Source organism: Pelobates fuscus, chromosome 7 (assembly GCF_036172605.1).
Source record: "Pelobates fuscus isolate aPelFus1 chromosome 7, aPelFus1.pri, whole genome shotgun sequence".
Classification (NCBI taxonomy): domain Eukaryota; kingdom Metazoa; phylum Chordata; class Amphibia; order Anura; family Pelobatidae; genus Pelobates; species Pelobates fuscus.
The window spans coordinates 94,573,822-94,592,604 of NC_086323.1; the positions used below are offsets into that span (position 1 = coordinate 94,573,822).

General features: G+C 35.9%; 1 protein-coding gene across 2 annotated transcripts in view; it reads right to left on the reverse strand.

Annotated features, from left to right (window-relative positions):
* COL7A1 (collagen type VII alpha 1 chain) overlaps positions 1 to 18,783 on the reverse strand; it is a 193,817-nt gene that overhangs the window by 124,534 nt on the left and 50,500 nt on the right. For both annotated transcript variants that reach the window (XM_063426212.1, XM_063426213.1), the window contains exons 4-9: positions 12,554 to 12,710; positions 12,285 to 12,378; positions 11,282 to 11,443; positions 3,478 to 3,635; positions 2,234 to 2,363; positions 999 to 1,121 (exon numbers count right to left, since the gene is read on the reverse strand). In XM_063426212.1, coding sequence (XP_063282282.1) covers positions 999 to 1,121; positions 2,234 to 2,363; positions 3,478 to 3,635; positions 11,282 to 11,443; positions 12,285 to 12,378; positions 12,554 to 12,710 — 824 coding nt within the window. The remainder of the gene's footprint in view (positions 1 to 998; positions 1,122 to 2,233; positions 2,364 to 3,477; positions 3,636 to 11,281; positions 11,444 to 12,284; positions 12,379 to 12,553; positions 12,711 to 18,783) is intronic.

Consider the following 18,783-nt stretch of genomic DNA (forward strand, 5'->3'; position numbering starts at 1 on the left):
TAATTATTATTCCCCCTTTATGCGCCAAAAAAAGGGTTTTTACTTACCTTTGCTCCCCATGCATGTTGGTCTCATGTTGTGTATTTGCCTCCAATCATCACTCCTGATGATCTCAGCAAATGCAATGCTTCCCCATAGGTGAGGCATGTGCACAGCAAATCATCACACTGCACAGGGATGTATTTATCATAAGGCAAACAAGGCATTTGCCTAGGGCGGCACTTTCAGGGGGGGGCGCCAAAAAATGCCACCCCAAGATCCCAGACAAATGCCTTGTTTGCCTCGTGTTCTGGGGCTGTCCGCCTTACTGTGAGTGAGTGAGTGTAGCTGTCAGTGTGTGTCTGTGAGTGATAATGGGTGTGCCTGTGAGTGTCTGTATGTCATTTTATGTGTATCTGAGAGTGTGTGCCTGTCAGTGAGTGGGTGTGTCAATGTGTGTGTCTGTCAAAGTGTGTGTTGGTTAAACAGTGTGTGCCAATGACTGTATCTGTCAGTGAGTGTATATCAGTGCATGTATTAATGAGGGCATGTGTCTGTCAGTCAAAAAAATGGCCTTGACACAAATTGAGGGGGCAAATTTAGATTTTGGGGGTGCCCGAATTTAGTCGTGCCTAGGGCAGCACAAATCCAAAATACACCACTGACACTGCACCAATTAGTATGTTCTACTAGAGATGCATTGCATGCAAAGCGTGGAGAGGCTGAACATTGGTTCTGCGATCCTTGCAGGACCTAAACCAGGAAGCCCCTCAGAGTGACAGCCACTAGAGCTGGCTTTAGGAAGCAATGTAAACACTGCCTTCATGATTCATGAACATGTGCTTCCTATGCTAGTTCAAAATGTTTTTCTTTTTCTGTAGAAGCTATACAGTTATACGAAGATGTTGCAAGCAGCCCTACAAGCGCAAAGCTCTGTGGCGTGATCCCGTATTGGAATGCGTTAACGTACAATTCATGTTTATCAGTCCAGCTAACAGGACAGCTTGTGATAGACATACCTCTTGTTAAGAATGTGAGCCGGTATCCTCGAGGAGATTCGGCTCCACTGGGAGTCCATGCCAATTTCAGAAAGTTAGGACCAGATTCCGTCACACGAAAGTTTAATATAGAAAGCTGACTTACTAGAGATAATTGATTTAAACACATATTAATAACACTGCAGAGTAATATAAACACATTTTCCAAATATCAAGCAATGTGATTTATTCACTGAACAGGGCATGGTGGAGAGTTGACAAGAGAATTGCAAATTTAGATTAATAATTTTTTCCTCTTGTTGTCTAGTAGATAAGCACTAGACTTTTGAGCTGCTTCATCCAAATGAAATTTCTGTTAGTTTATACCAAAACAAATTGATTCTAAATGGATCTTACTTTTACTTACTTTCTTACTTTTTGGATTTGATGGATTTGATTAATTTATTTGGACAAACCGAAGCAGATCAAACAAATTCTTGCAATAATAATGCCCTTAAGATTATTTTGCATGTCTGTCTTGTAGAATGTGTTTGTAATTTTATCACATGCATGTGTTTGGAATGATATTGGATATTAAATGACATAGCAAGACATGGTCTCTATAATATGGTGTAATCCAATATCCAGTATCAGTAATTACTATTTTACTGTTAGAAATTGCCATTATGTCACATTTTTCTATCAATAAAGTTGCAAATTAAGAAAATTGAAGGCAATGATGTTATCAATAGTATCTTCAGCTACATACATTCTAGATTAGATTCTTCATAGCTAGGGTTGCTGAATTAACTAATCTGTATAAGTCATGGCTGCCCAACATTTAGATCCCCAGATGTTGGAGAACTACAACTTCCATGATGCTTTGTCGTTTTAAATGCATTCTAAAGGCATGCAAAGCATCATGGGAGTTGTAGTTCTACAACATCTGGGGATCCACCTGTTGGGCAGCCCTGGTATAAGTGATGTGTGTCCCGTAAAACGTGGTGGATATGGAATAGTAACAGTAACATCACCCTGTAAGTTTTAGCAGGGAAGGAACAGACTTGGAAAATATTAGTTAGAAACTAATTAAAATAGAGCACAAGAAGATCCAAAATAATTTCCATAAATATTTCATTTTGTACTGTTACATGACTTTGCAATGCTACTCACATTCTTACATTTTCAAATTCTTTTTCTGCTGAAATATTACAAAATTCCATGAAATTCCTAAACTGTAACATGAGATATGAATAGTAGTAAATAACAAAACTCACAGGTTTTGTCTCTGCCAGAAACGGTCTCCCCTATGCTGTTGGGATATAAAGCAGTAATGCTAACAGAATACTCCGTCCCTGGTCTCAGACTTTGCAAAATGGCTTCTGTCTGTCCTGCAGTTATGGTGAGCTGTTAAAACAAACAAACATTATTAAGTGACGTGTTACCGCTACTCTACAAACACGTTTCTACGCTGCAAACAGGTTTCATGAAATAAAATACATAGCAAAAACTTGTTTTCTCGCTCCCCACATTTTCCTGCAGGCAGACGTTCAATGGCTGACAGTGGCAAGCTTAGACGCTCTGTCAATGATCTGGCCTTGCAGAACTTAGCCCATGAGAGCCAAAGGTAGCTCCAAGCAGGAGTCTCTGATTTTTTATTTCCAGATGAAACCTACATTTTTTGACTACATCAGTGGGGTAATGGGGCAACATACCCACTACAACATTGTGTGTTGTTTAGAGTGTTCCTTTAATAAAAATGGACTGTTGTTTTCCTTACAAATAGTGTGTGTAGAACTGCTCGCATGTAACCTGCGACAACAAGCTAAATCTAGTTCTATGCCTTTTATTCTGCCAAGAATTCACACAGGTGTCAATGGCTTCTAGATAATATAAAATATATGTTGGATTTGAATGGGTTTGCTTAGAAGATTGTAAAAGTTTAAGATATTTAGCCATCAGGGTTTTTAATTAATCTCTTAATTAGAGCAAATTAAAATTAGCCAAAACTTTATTATACAGTACCCTCTACTATTATTGGCACCCTTGGTAAAAATGAGCAAAGAAGATTGTCTTTATTGTTCAACCTTTTGATCTTTTGTTAAAAAAAAAAAAAAAACATACAAAATACTCTGCTCTCATGGGTATCAAACAATTGCGAACACAACATATGTTTATAAAAATACAAACAAACAAAAAACTTTTTAAATATATGTGTGGAACAATTATTGGCACTCCAATGTATTCATATGAGAAAATTCCTTTAAAAATATTTTCATTGCAGAATGTTCCTTATCCAAAATACATTCGGGTTCCTACATACATCCAAGAATCTTGCAATCTACCATCGCCAGTATCAAACTTGTTGATTTTGTCAGTATTTTTATTGTCTTGTAATAAAAAGGCAATTAATTCACAGACTCTATATTTAATGAGAAAGTTTCAATGTTCTCAAACTATTTCACACTGACAAAACACAGCATTCTTCAGGTTGTGGGCAAATATCAAGTAGCAATAATACCTCTCTCTGCTCTGATGGAATCAGCTGTCCTAAACCTGTTAGAGGAATGTAAAGGACTTTATAGCTGGTGACGGGCCCAGTTGCTGCATTCCACCGTATCCTTAAGGAGCCTGCTGTTTGTTCAAAGAAGACCAAGTTGGAAGGTCCTGTGTAAGTGGCTGAAGGAATGAAAAGACCAGAAGCAAATTAAATAAATTGACTTTCCACAACGTCTATTACGATTTATATGTCTTGGTGGCCTAAGAAAAGATAAATTAGGCGCAGTTCTAAAAATGAAGCGGTCACCATGGAAACCAATAGAATGTTCCTGCTCATTTGTAACTTTTTAGAATCTTTCCCCAGAATCAAACTACTTTGTTATTAACTAAAGGAACACTCCGGGCAAGGCTTAGACACGATCTTGAAATCCTATGATGGGCATTATGTTTATAACATCCTCATGGTGTGATTCATACCCACACTAAAGAGCTATGTTACCCAAATCCTGTACCATCACCATAGTACTGTAAACCTGATTATCTACATATTACACCAGGGGTAGTCAACCTTTCAATACCTACTGCCCACTTTTGTATCTTTGTTGATGGTAAAATGTCCTTACCGCCCACCAGTACCACAGTAACTAATTTTATAGTGCAAACATTGCCCCCATACGCCCCTTTCTTATGCAAGATGCTGCCAAGGAGCTTGTTCACGCTCTAGTAATCTCACGCATTGATTACTCTAATTCTCTCCTAATTGGTCTCCCCAGAAGCCGTACTGCCCCCCTACAATCTGTGCTGAATTCTGATGCCAGGCTGATCTTTCTCTCCTGTCGCTCCTCTCACACCTCACCCCTCTGTCAATCCTTCCTGTACCCCACAGGTCTCAATTTAAAATACTAACCCTTACCTATAAAGCTCTAACCAACTCTAGCCCCTCTTACATCTCCTCACTGATTCCTAGGTATGTCCTCTCTCGGCCTCTCCGCTCTACTGGTGACCTCCTGTCTGCTGCTCACACTCTTACTACAAATTCACGTCTGCAAGACTTTTCACGGCTGGCTCCTTTCCTTTGGAACAGCCTGCCTCCCCCTGTCAGACTCTCCTCTAGTCTTCAATCATTTAAGAAGTCTCTCAAAACCTATCTTTTTAGGAATGCTTACGGCCCCCAAGAGTAACTTCTATCTCTTAATCCTTCCTCTTGCTCTCTCCTAAAGTGCCACACTCTACTCTCACCTCCAGTTCTGCTACTTTCCTACCATGTCTCCCTCAATACCCTTCCTATTGTGTTTTTATAACCCTCTAGACTGTAAGCTCGTTTGAGCAGGGGCCTCAACTACCTATTGTTCCTGTTAAACTTTGTTATTGTCTCATTTGGTAAATTCCCCTTTTATTGTAAAAAAAAAGCTCTGTGGAATAAGCTAGCGTTATCTAAATATCTTTAATAATAATAATAATAATAATGAAAAGTGTGATTTTTTTCTTTAGAAAGGTTTTTTTTTTAAATATGTACTTAAATTTATCTATACCTTTGCCTTTTTTCTATTTTCTATTCTACTTTTTTTTCTATGTGTGTCTGTGAGGGTCTGTGTGTGTGTGTGAGAGGTGCAGTGTGTGTGAGGGGTGCTGTGTGTGTGAGCTCCTCAACAGCCTGAGAGGGCTTACAGCAAGGCTGGCTATGCATGGGCTGGCAGGGGAGATGAAAGAATCTCCACTACCGGCCTTTTCCACAGCCATCGAGGACCACCCGGTGTTTTCTGCAGAACCCACCACCGCCCATCTGAAATCCCAAACTGCCCACTAGTGGGCAGTAGGGACCAGGTTGACTACCTCTCGCTGTTAAAACTTTTCCTTCTTACAGGCAGTTTGCCTTTCTTGCTGCACAAAATTAAACACCTTAAATAAAGATTGTGGGGAAAAAAGGAACACTCCGGTCACCGTAACAACTTACATATTACATAGTAGTAGTAGTTACATAGCTGAAAAGAGACATGAGTCCATCAAGCTCAGTCTCTCTCACATTTGATTATTTGCTGTTGATCCATAAGAAGGCAAAAAAATCCAGTCTGATGAGCTTCCAATTATGCAGCAAACTAGGAAAAAACAAATTCTTTCTTCACCCCATAATGGCAGTCAGATATCTCCTTGGATCAAGAAGCTATTACGCCACTAATTAAAATTGTATATCTCTGTTTATTATGTTTTTGCAAGTATTTATCCAATTGCAGATTAAACATATGCAATTGTTTAAACTGCAATTTCCCCACCATACCTTTTTTGTTTTTTATTACATATATATATATATATCTCATATAGTATACATAGTAACTGGCTTGCACTCACGGTTTTTTGAAGTAGAAAAAAATTCCTTTATTGTATATTCATTAGAAATCTGATCGACATTTCAGCCCCCGTCTGTGGCTTTCCTCAGGATCAATACATCAATACAGGATGTATTGAATACAGGATGTATTGATCCTGAGGAAAGCCACAGACGGGGGCTGAAACGTCCATCAGATTTTTAATGAATATACAATAAAGGAAATTTTTTCTACTTCAAAAAAACTTGAGTGCAAGCCAGTTACTATGTATACTATATGTTTTGGCATTTGGCTTTAAGAATGACATTATATTTAAGCACACACAAAAAATGGGTAGAATGGCGCTAAACAATATGCAGTCATTTAACACATAAAATCCCAGGGCGTCTAAAACCAACCCAGTCATCTTAAAAACACTTACATATACAAGATTGGATAAAAGAAAAGGAGGTTTTGCGCACACGCTGGACGTATGATATGATCTGTAATATAAACAGCTATCATAGGACAATATGTAAAAATTCTAAATATAATTGAAAATAACTTGGAGCACTCACACTTTAGAGAGGCTCTCTACTGTAAAAGTACATAGAGTATTCCCAGTAAAGTGTTCTGTGCAAATAGGTCCCACCAGAAACGGACATCAAATTTCGTCTGGATATCCAATCATTAATATTTAAGTGTGTGTGCAAGGACTATTAAGGTTTTTATAAATATCTCATAGGCGTGCGTAGCCTTTTGTATAAGGGTGTGCACCCTAAAGCACAAACACACACTCCGCGTGTATATGTGTGTATGCATATATATATATATATATACACATATATACACAAACACACACATACAGTGCTGTGTGTGTGTGTGTGTGAGGGTGTTGTTGGTGTTGGTGTGCTGTGTGTGTGTGAGGGTGCCGTGTGTGTGAGGGTGCAGTGTGTGTGTGAGAGGGTGCTGTGCGAGGGTGCTGTGTGTGTGTGAGGGTGCAGTGTGTGTGTGAGAGGGTGCTGTGCGAGGGTGCTGTGTGTGTGTGAGGGTGCTGTGTGTGTGATGGTGCTGTGTGTGTGATGGTGCTGTGTGTGTGAGGGTGCTGTGTGTGTGTGTGTGAGGGTGTTGTTAGTGTGCTGTGTGTGAGGGTGCTGTTAGTGTGCGGGTGCTGGTAGTGTGCTGTGTGCTGTTTGAGGGTGCTGTGTGTATGTGCTGTGTGAGGATGCTGTGTGTGTGTCTGTAAGGGTGCTGTGTCTGTGTATATAAGGGTGCTGTGTGTGTAAGGGTGCTGTGTGTGTGAGGGTGCTGTGTGTGGGTGCTGTGCGTGTGTGTGTGTGTGTGTATTTGTTTGAAGGGATTGTGTGTGGGGGTAGGGGGACAGATTAGGAAATAGCCCCCTCCCTTTTTACCGTTTGCCTGGGAGGGGGATCCTTGCTGCCATCCCTGATCCCTGGTGGTCCTAGTGTGAGTGAACTCTAGCCTGCAGGGCTAGAGTTCACTCTCGCGAGATCTGAGCGTTGCCACGGCAATGCTCCAATCTTGCATGAGGAACCCTCCCACTCTGCTGGTAAGAACTCCCCGGGTCCTCTCCTGCCTCCCTCCCTGTCTGTGGGGGCATACAGCGCGGGCCGCAGGGATTAGGATACACTCCGTGTGCATGCCTATGATATATATATATATACTTTGTATTTAAAACTTGTAGGAAAAAATTTCATTGTTACATCTTTAGAAATGTTATTTATTTACAATGTAGTAAAATTTACATATTCTCCTAAAGTAAAAAATTGCAATTAAAATATCTAAAATAGCTGCATTAATATCTACAGAAATATACGATTTATTTTAGAATTTTTTTTTGTTAAATGATTACATTTTCACTGCCAAATACCAGGTTTATGTCCATAGTTTCATCAATTTGAAAAATGGCCAGTAGGAGTTGCTAGCGTGAAGCTTCAACATGTGAGCATCCTAAGGGTGTTTGCATAATATTTCATTTTAAGTGTATTAATTCAGAATGACTGCAGTAACATAGCTGGGAGCTGTAAACACTTAACATATATTAAGAATCCAATAATTAAGATAATAATAAAAAAAAACAAGCCCATTATGCTAATATAAAAAATTTAAAAAATAATCTAAAACTATTTTTACTAGGCTTGAGCATTTTTTCTGGTATAAGAGATTTACAAACAAACTTGGACAGGGAAGAAAGACTACAGTAATCTAACAACTGTCTGTGTAATGCTTGATTGGAAAGATATACAATTTATACAAATGTAAACACATGTTTAAACAAGAAATTGTATAAATAATGTGTCTGCACACAACACAGAAGATCTGAAGTTACGGCACGGGTTGCCGAAAGGTCTGAATGACCACGTACCAAATGAGTCAAAATATATTTGCTTTCATAGTGGACTACTTAGATTACAAAATGAGCCTGAGATGGATTTGGACATTAAATTCAGGCCTGGAGGCCAACTATTTGCCCTCTGACAGTGATAGCAGCCAGTTTGATCAAGTGATAAAAAATATGTTGCATTCAAATTAATTTTATGTTAAGACTACTAAATGTAATTACTTACTAGTATGTGTGTAGCTGTTGCAGGCTATATACCATTGTGGCCTTGTGCCACTGTGGATTGGGTCGTGGTTAACTTTTTCGAAAAGAGTGTTAATATGGCTTAGTCCACCCACCTGATCCACCTGACGCCTGCGAGTGGCAGCTCTCAAATACTATCTTGGGGGAACATGCAAGTGTCTCCTTCAGCACCCCAATGGGTAGTGGGTTGGGACAATAGGGCATGTCTGTGTTCCCCCAGCCTCCACCCATGGACCATGACAGAGCTATAATATAGATATGATGGAACATGCCATTGTCCCCCCACCCATTGGAGTTAGGTGGGTGGGTAGTAATACAATAAGGAGGAATGGAGAGATCATTGTCCACCCCCTCTATTTTGGGGTCTCCTTTGTTGCCCCTAGGTGGTTTAGGGTTCCAAGTCCAAAGCCACCACCCCTGTTAAATAAATCCTACGTACCTCCCTCACCCTAATAATGTTGCGTAGGGCAAAATAAGTAAAGGCAATTAAAAACAATGCATGCCTACACACATTTTCTTAATCATGTTCTTTTTGTTCAGACCCATATCCATAATATACTACGATAACTATTTTAAAAATAAAAATAAAAAAATGAAGTGAAACTGACTTGCCAAATGTTTTTTTTTTTGCTTTTGTTTTACATCGATCTTCACACATGGAGGGTTAACCTGACAATTAAAGGCTTTCCCATTCTTAAAATTGTGAGTTCAAGATAACATAAAAAAGAGCACCATGACAGGCAAGTCTTGCCTCTCAAGAGACCTTCCAATTCAAGTGTTTTTTTTCAGCTTGACTATTTTGGCATCACATTTGCAACTGCTTCGGTTTAAAGGACCACTAAAAGAACCCAGACCAATTCATCTCAGTGGCCAGGGTGCAGTTGCCCTATAGTTTTAAATCTGTGATGGAAAACGTTGCAATTCTATAGAAATTGCAATGTTTACATCAACCAACGAATAACCTCAACAAGAAAACAAATGGATCAGCAACTAATCCTTAATTGAGGTGTTTAGAAGAGAGCTCCAAAATGTTAAATTCTTATATGATATTGCCATATATAAGGACAGCAAATTAGGGAGTTATCTGCAAAACAGCTTACAAATACAAAATTAATTAAAAAAAAATACCTTTTCTTAATTTTGATTTGGTAAATGTCTCACTGTGTAAACTTTGTAACTAAATGCCGATATGAAGCTGGAACAAAGATAAACAACTCTAAGGAGTCTATCACTTGTTCCGGGGAAACATTAACTAGATGTCTGGGGGTAAGTTGAACATTTCTAAAATGGAAAAAGATTACCAATATTATATGGTTGGAAAAATTGATCCCATAATTTCTTTAAAATTACAGCAGACGAGAGTAAAGATGACCTAGGTAGATGTAAGGGGTACATTTTCACAGTCCCTTACTTTTCTCCTACACACGTTTTGCACATTAAATCTACCTAGTTAGCCAATAGATGCATTACAGTTACTCCTTTTGTTTCTACTTTTTTTCATGGGCTTTCACGTGGGTCATGACGAGCACTCATATACTATAGAAAGTGTAAATGCATGCAAAGCCCCGTTTGCACAGCTCCATCTTCCAGTCTTCTTTTATTGGTGCAGAAGATCCATAAAGCCCTTCCTTTTAAAGTTGTATTTTTTACCACACACCTACAATGCACATTTTGCTATTTTTGAAATTGGTCAATATTTTCATAAAACACATGTTCTTTCAGGTCATTCTTTCAGTGCCTCTTTCGCTGTACCTCTCATTGACTGACCCACTGCATTCATTAAAGCCACGGGAATAGTAAGGAGATGGGGAGAAGTTATGTCTGTTAAAGCACTTCTTGCTGAAATGGTATTTTGAACATAGCTGTTATATAAAGTGAAGGTGTTAAAACCATTTGCTTTTCTGTAACTTTTTACATTTTAGTATTCTTTTTAAGGGACAACTGTGCAAAGCAATATTCTCTGTGCAAATGTTTCAGCAAATCATTTGACATTCTATAATTGGACTTAAGAAGAATACCCTCCCATTATTCTCTGTGGCATGGTTGGGTTCGGAAATTAATCTATTTGTGTACCTATCTGTGCCAACCTTTAGTATTATTTGTAGACAGAATAAGGTATAATGCCATAGCAAGAGTTATTCCTTGGTAATGCACAGTGCTTATCTCATGGTAACCTGACATTTATTGTCATGAATTATTATTTATTGTCATTTTTATTAAACAATTTAATGTATTCTAATCTGGTGTCAGTGGTATTTAACAAAAATAATGCATTTTGCATAAGCTTGACACAATTCTACTTCAACAGTAAAAATATCTCAGTGTTATGTTCTTCAAATGTATTAATTACTGCAAAACTCTTTTATTAGACTCTTCTCAGTATCAGAGGGGCATCCATTGCCTTGGAGAAGGCAGTGCTGCTATAGTTTTTTTAAAAAGCCTCTTGGACAGGCGAAACGTTTAACTTATTTTATATACTTTTATTGTTTAAATGTTCTTTATAATAAATAGTTACTTTTTATAGTACGATTTGTTTTTTTTTGGCTTGATACCTGATTCCATCTATATCCCAAGGTGGGGATTATACCACCCATGCTGTTTTAACTAGAGCAAGTCTAAAAAATGTAAGTACATCTCTTTCTATTTACTCGATATACCAGTACTTACTGCACCATTGGAGTTCTTTTTGTTCTTTTTACCCCCCATATATACTACGTATATCTGCATTTGCATCTGGAGGATCAACACTATTCCAACCACCATATATCCTTACACAGGGCTTGTACCATCCACATGCAATACAGCAGAGCTCTAAATAGCTCTATTAAATGTGAGTGGTTTTCTTATAGCAATTACCTACATTATTTGTACTTTACCATATTGTATTGCACTATTATTGAGATATGAAGATAACTTACTCGAGTCATCTGTATAGACACCACCTGTGCTGACACAAACTTTCCGAGACACCAGGGGGAGAAGAGTGCCAAGAATTTTAAAGTCATTTACATAAAAGAAAAAATCCTCAGTTGGCGTGGATGACACACGGGTCAGCTCCCGACTATCTGCGTTCTTTATACCTAAAAAAAAAAAAAATTTAAAGAAAATGTTTCTAAAGAAAAATGATTGGGATGTATACATTACATTTTTAATGGTACATATTTAGCCAGGTGTCACTGGGGCAATTCTAGAGGTAAAAGTCACAATTTAATCTAAAAACTTAATTATTGTGTGCTACTGTCCACAACCAAATTCCTTAACAACTAGAAACGTTTTCTAGATTGGCTCAAAACAATGGTACCCATGTCTAGAGTGATTTATTTAATACATAAAACCAGATACTAAAGGGGTGACAATAACTTTTTTTCTCATTGATGGACATTAACCGATTTATGATCATATGTAAATGTTGTTAATTAGGTCTAGCATGTTATAAACATACATTTTATGATATAATAAAGCATTTCAATGAATGGTGGAACCTTTTATAATGTAATTGTATTTTTTTTCCCAGCTACATTGCATGAGACCTTTGTTGGAAATATCACTTGACTGCTGGCTGCAAAATGACAACAGACAGTGTTCAAACTCTGTTCTCCTTTCCAATTTAAACAAGTCTTGCAGAGCTTTCTCTCTCTTTCTCTTTTTTTGGTACTCTAAGTTTGCACACTGTGTGTTTTTTAGTTATCTTACTTTATAAACCTGTACTTAACCACTTCTGCTGGACCAATTTTCTTGTACCTACTGCTGTTTTGATGAAGAGATTTCTTATACATATAAATGAAGCCGGTTACCCATTAGTCTTCTTTTTTTCATATGTTTGTTAATATTTTCACCATCAACTCTCTCCCTTTCTAAAAACTATACATTGTAAGATCCTACATGATTTTCCAATAATATGTCATTTTATTTGTAACTTACCCACAGCAAATACTTTGACTCCTTGAGTTTTTAATTTCTGCGATGCCTGGTCAACTTCATCCTGTGATTTGCCATCTGTTATCAAAATTGCCACCTAAAATAAAATCAGTTTAAAATTGATTTGTGTGAAGAACTACTTGGCTTAACCCCTTAACTTCTGGAATAAAAGGGAATCATGACATGTCACACATGTCATGTGTCCTTAAGGGGTTAATATAGAACTGGGATTAAGTTGGCAGTAGTGTATCACGTATTGGATAGAACTGTACCTTTGGAACATCCCGGATGGTGTTTGGTCCATAGAAATTGTCCGAAGCATATCTAAGTCCAGCACCAGTTCTTGTGTTTCCACCTTTGTAGCTGAGGTTTCTGATAGCTTGAATTAACTCTGTCCCATTGCGGTAACGGGAAAATGTAAATTCTGTTCTGCAGAATAAAGAGACACCACTTTAGTATCAAATGATCAACTTAAGTATTTAAGGTTTCAAGGACCCTCCAGGCTCCATAACGGAATGGGACTTTCTCCCACAATTTTGTGAATGGGATGCTAGTGATTACAGGCTGAGAGTGTGCAGTCCTTAATGAAGAATCAGACATCATAATGAGCTGTTACCAACTTCACAGCTTTGGTGTTAACCATTCCTAAATAGGTATAAATAATCTACCACCCAACTAGTATATATAAAACAATGTTGAAATTGTTATATTTTCATTGAAAACATTTAATAAAACATTGCTATGCCTTATTACTAGTGATGTCCCAAACGGTTCGCTGGCGAATAGTTCCTGGCGACCATCACTTGTTCGCGTTCGTCACGGTGGGCGAACATATGCGATGTTCGGTCTGCCCCCTATTCGTCATCATTGAGGAAACTTTGACCCTGTACCTCACAGTCAGCAGACACATTCCAGCCAGTCAGCAGCAGACCCTCCCTCCCAGACCCTCCCACCTCCTGGACAGCAACCATTTTAGATTCATTCGGAAGCTGCATTCATTTTTTTTTTTTTTTTTTTTTTAATTCTAAATGCAAAACATTGTTATACAGGGGAATATTCACTAAATACCAAACATTGATATATAGGGGAATATTCACTAAATACCAAACATTGTTATACAGGGGAATATTCACTAAATACCAAACATTGTTATACAGGGGAATATTCACTAAATACCAAACATTGTTATATAGGGGAATATTCACTAAATACCAAACATTGTTATACAGGGGAATATTCACTAAATACCAAACATTGTTATATAGGGGAATATTCACTAAATGCCAAACATTGTTATATAGGGGAATATTCACTAAATGCCAAACATTGTTATACAGGGGGATATTCACTAAATGCCAAACATTGTTATACAGGGGAATATTCACTAAATGCAAAACATTGTTATATAGGGGCATATTCACTAAATACCAAACATTGTTATACAGGGGAATATTCACTAAATACCAAACATTGTTATACAGGGGCATATTCACTAAATACCAAACATTGTTATACAGGGGAATATTCACTAAATACCAAACATTGTTATACAGGGGAATATTCACTAAATACGAAACATTGTTATACAGGGGAACATATAGGGGGAAATTCACTAAATGCCAAACATTGTTATATAGGGGAATATTCACTAAATACCAAACATTGTTATACAGGGGAATATTCACTAAATACCAAACATTGTTATACAGGGGAATATTCACTAAATACCAAAAATTGTTATACAGGGGAATATTCACTAAATACGAAACATTGTTATACAGGGGAACATATAGGGGGAAATTCACTAAATGCCAAACATTGTTATATAGGGGAATATTCACTAAATACCAAACATTGTTATACAGGGGAATATTCACTAAATACCAAACATTGTTATACAGGGGAATATTCACTAAATACCAAACATTGTTATATAGGGGAATATTCACTAAATACCAAACATTGTTATATAGGGGAATATTCACTAAATACCAAACATTGTTATATAGGGGAATATTCACTAAATACCAAACATTGTTATATAGGGGAATATTCACTAAATACCAAACATTGTTATATAGGGGAATATTCACTAAATACCAAACATTGTTATACAGGGGAATATTCACTAAATACCAAACATTGTTATACAGGGGAATATTCACTAAATACCAAACATTGTTATACAGGGGAATATTCACTAAATACGAAACATTGTTATACAGGGGAACATATAGGGGGAAATTCACTAAATACCAAACATTGTTATATAGGGGAATATTCACTAAATACCAAACATTGTTATACAGGGGAATATTCACTAAATACCAAACATTGTTATATAGGGGAATATTCACTAAATACCAAACATTGTTATATAGGGGAATATTCACTAAATACCAAACATTGTTATATAGGGGAATATTCACTAAATACCAAACATTGTTATATAGGGGAATATTCACTAAATACCAAACATTGTTATACAGGGGAATATTCACTAAATACCAAACATTGTTATACAGGGGAATATTCACTAAATACCAAACATTGTTATATAGGGGAATATTCACTAAATACCAAACATTGTTATATAGGGGAATATTCACTAAATACCAAACATTGTTATATAGGGGAATATTCACTAAATACCAAACATTGTTATACAGGGGAATATTCACTAAATGCCAAACATTGTTATACAGGGGAATATTCACTAAATGCCAAACATTGTTATATAGGGGAATATTCACTAAATGCAAAACATTGTTATATAGGGGAATATTCACTAAATGCCAAACATTGTTATACAGGGGAATATTCACTAAATGCCAAACATTGTTATACAGGGGAATATTCACTAAATGCCAAACATTGTTATACAGGGGAATATTCACTAAATGCCAAACATTGTTATACAGGGGAATATTCACTAAATACCAAACATTGTTATACAGGGGAATATTCACTAAATACCAAACATTGTTATACAGGGGGATATTCACTAAATACCAAAAATTGTTATACAGGGGAATATTCACTAAATACGAAACATTGTTATACAGGGGAATATTCACTAAATACCAAACATTGTTATACAGGGGAATATTCACTAAATACCAAACATTGTTATACAGGGGAATATTCACTAAATACCAAACATTGTTATACAGGGGAATATTCACTAAATACCAAACATTGTTATACAGGGGAATATTCACTAAATGCCAAACATTGTTATACAGGGGAATATTCACTAAATACCAAACATTGTTATACAGGGGAATATTCACTAAATACCAAACATTGTTATACAGGGGCATATTCACTAAATACCAAACATTGTTATACAGGGGAATATTCACTAAATACCAAACATTGTTATACAGGGGAAATATTCACTAAATACGAAACATTGTTATACAGGGGAACATATAGGGGGAAATTCACTAAATGCCAAACATTGTTATATAGGGGAATATTCACTAAATACCAAACATTGTTATACAGGGGAATATTCACTAAATACCAAACATTGTTATACAGGGGAATATTCACTAAATACCAAAAATTGTTATACAGGGGAATATTCACTAAATACGAAACATTGTTATACAGGGGAACATATAGGGGGAAATTCACTAAATGCCAAACATTGTTATATAGGGGAATATTCACTAAATACCAAACATTGTTATACAGGGGAATATTCACTAAATACCAAACATTGTTATACAGGGGAATATTCACTAAATACCAAACATTGTTATATAGGGGAATATTCACTAAATACCAAACATTGTTATATAGGGGAATATTCACTAAATACCAAACATTGTTATATAGGGGAATATTCACTAAATACCAAACATTGTTATATAGGGGAATATTCACTAAATACCAAACATTGTTATATAGGGGAATATTCACTAAATACCAAACATTGTTATATAGGGGAATATTCACTAAATACCAAACATTGTTATACAGGGGAATATTCACTAAATACCAAACATTGTTATATAGGGGAATATTCACTAAATACCAAACATTGTTATATAGGGGAATATTCACTAAATACCAAACATTGTTATATAGGGGAATATTCACTAAATACCAAACATTGATATATAGGGGAATATTCACTAAATACCAAACATTGTTATACAGGGGAATATTCACTAAATACCAAACATTGTTATACAGGGGAATATTCACTAAATACCAAACATTGTTATATAGGGGAATATTCACTAAATACCAAACATTGTTATACAGGGGAATATTCACTAAATACCAAACATTGTTATATAGGGGAATATTCACTAAATGCCAAACATTGTTATACAGGGGGATATTCACTAAATGCCAAACATTGTTATACAGGGGAATATTCACTAAATACCAAACATTGTTATACAGGGGAATATTCACTAAATACCAAACATTGTTATACAGGGGAATATTCACTAAATACCAAACATTGTTATACAGGGGAATATTCACTAAATGCCAAACATTGTTATACAGGGGAATATTCACTAAATACCAAACATTGTTATACAGGGGAATATTCACTAAATACCAAACATTGTTATACAGGGGCATATTCACTAAATACCAAACATTGTTATACAGGGGAATATTCACTAAATACCAAACATTGTTATACAGGGGAATATTCACTAAATACGAAACATTGTTATACAGGGGAACATATAGGGGGAAATTCACTAAATGCCAAACATTGTTATATAGGGGAATATTCACTAAATACCAAACATTGTTATACAGGGGAATATTCACTAAATACCAAACATTGTTATACAGGGGAATATTCACTAAATACCAAAAATTGTTATACAGGGGAATATTCACTAAATACGAAACATTGTTATACAGGGGAACATATAGGGGGAAATTCACTAAATGCCAAACATTGTTATATAGGGGAATATTCACTAAATACCAAACATTGTTATACAGGGGAATATTCACTAAATACCAAACATTGTTATACAGGGGAATATTCACTAAATACCAAACATTGTTATATAGGGGAATATTCACTAAATACCAAACATTGTTATATAGGGGAATATTCACTAAATACCAAACATTGTTATATAGGGGAATATTCACTAAATACCAAACATTGTTATATAGGGGAATATTCACTAAATACCAAACATTGTTATATAGGGGAATATTCACTAAATACCAAACATTGTTATATAGGGGAATATTCACTAAATACCAAACATTGTTATACAGGGGAATATTCACTAAATACCAAACATTGTTATATAGGGGAATATTCACTAAATACCAAACATTGTTATATAGGGGAATATTCACTAAATACCAAACATTGTTATATAGGGGAATATTCACTAAATACCAAACATTGATATATAGGGGAATATTCACTAAATACCAAACATTGTTATACAGGGGAATATTCACTAAATACCAAACATTGTTATACAGGGGAATATTCACTAAATACCAAACATTGTTATATAGGGGAATATTCACTAAATACCAAACATTGTTATACAGGGGAATATTCACTAAATACCAAACATTGTTATATAGGGGAATATTCACTAAATGCCAAACATTGTTATATAGGGGAATATTCACTAAATGCCAAACATTGTTATACAGGGGGATATTCACTAAATGCCAAACATTGTTATACAGGGGAATATTCACTAAATGCAAAACATTGTTATATAGGGGCATATTCACTAAATACCAAACATTGTTATACAGGGGAATATTCACTAAATACCAAACATTGTTATACAGGGGAATATATAGGGAAATATTCACTAAATACCAAAAATTGTTATACAGGGGAATATTCACTAAATACGAAACATTGTTATACAGGGGAACATATAGGGGGAAATTCACTAAATGCCAAACATTGTTATACAGGGGAATATTCACTAAATACCAAACATTGTTATACAGGGGAATATTCACTAAATACCAAACATTGTTATACAGGGGAATATTCACTAAATACGAAACATTGTTATACAGGGGAATATTCACTAAATACCAAACATTGTTATACAGGGGAATATTCACTAAATGCCAAACATTGTTATACAGGGGAACATATAGGGGGAAATTCACTAAATGCCAAACATTGTTATACAGGGGAATATTCACTAAATACCAAACATTGTTATACAGGGGAATATATAGGGAAATATTCACTAAATACCAAAAATTGTTATACAGGGGAATATTCACTAAATACGAAACATTGTTATACAGGGGAACATATAGGGGGAAATTCACTAAATGCCAAACATTGTTATACAGGGGAATATTCACTAAATGCCAAACATTGTTATACAGGGGAATATTCACTAAATGCCAAACATTGTTATATAGGGGAATATTCACTAAATGCCAAACATTGTTATACAGGGGAATATTCACTAAATACCAAACATTGTTATACAGGGGAATATTCACTAAA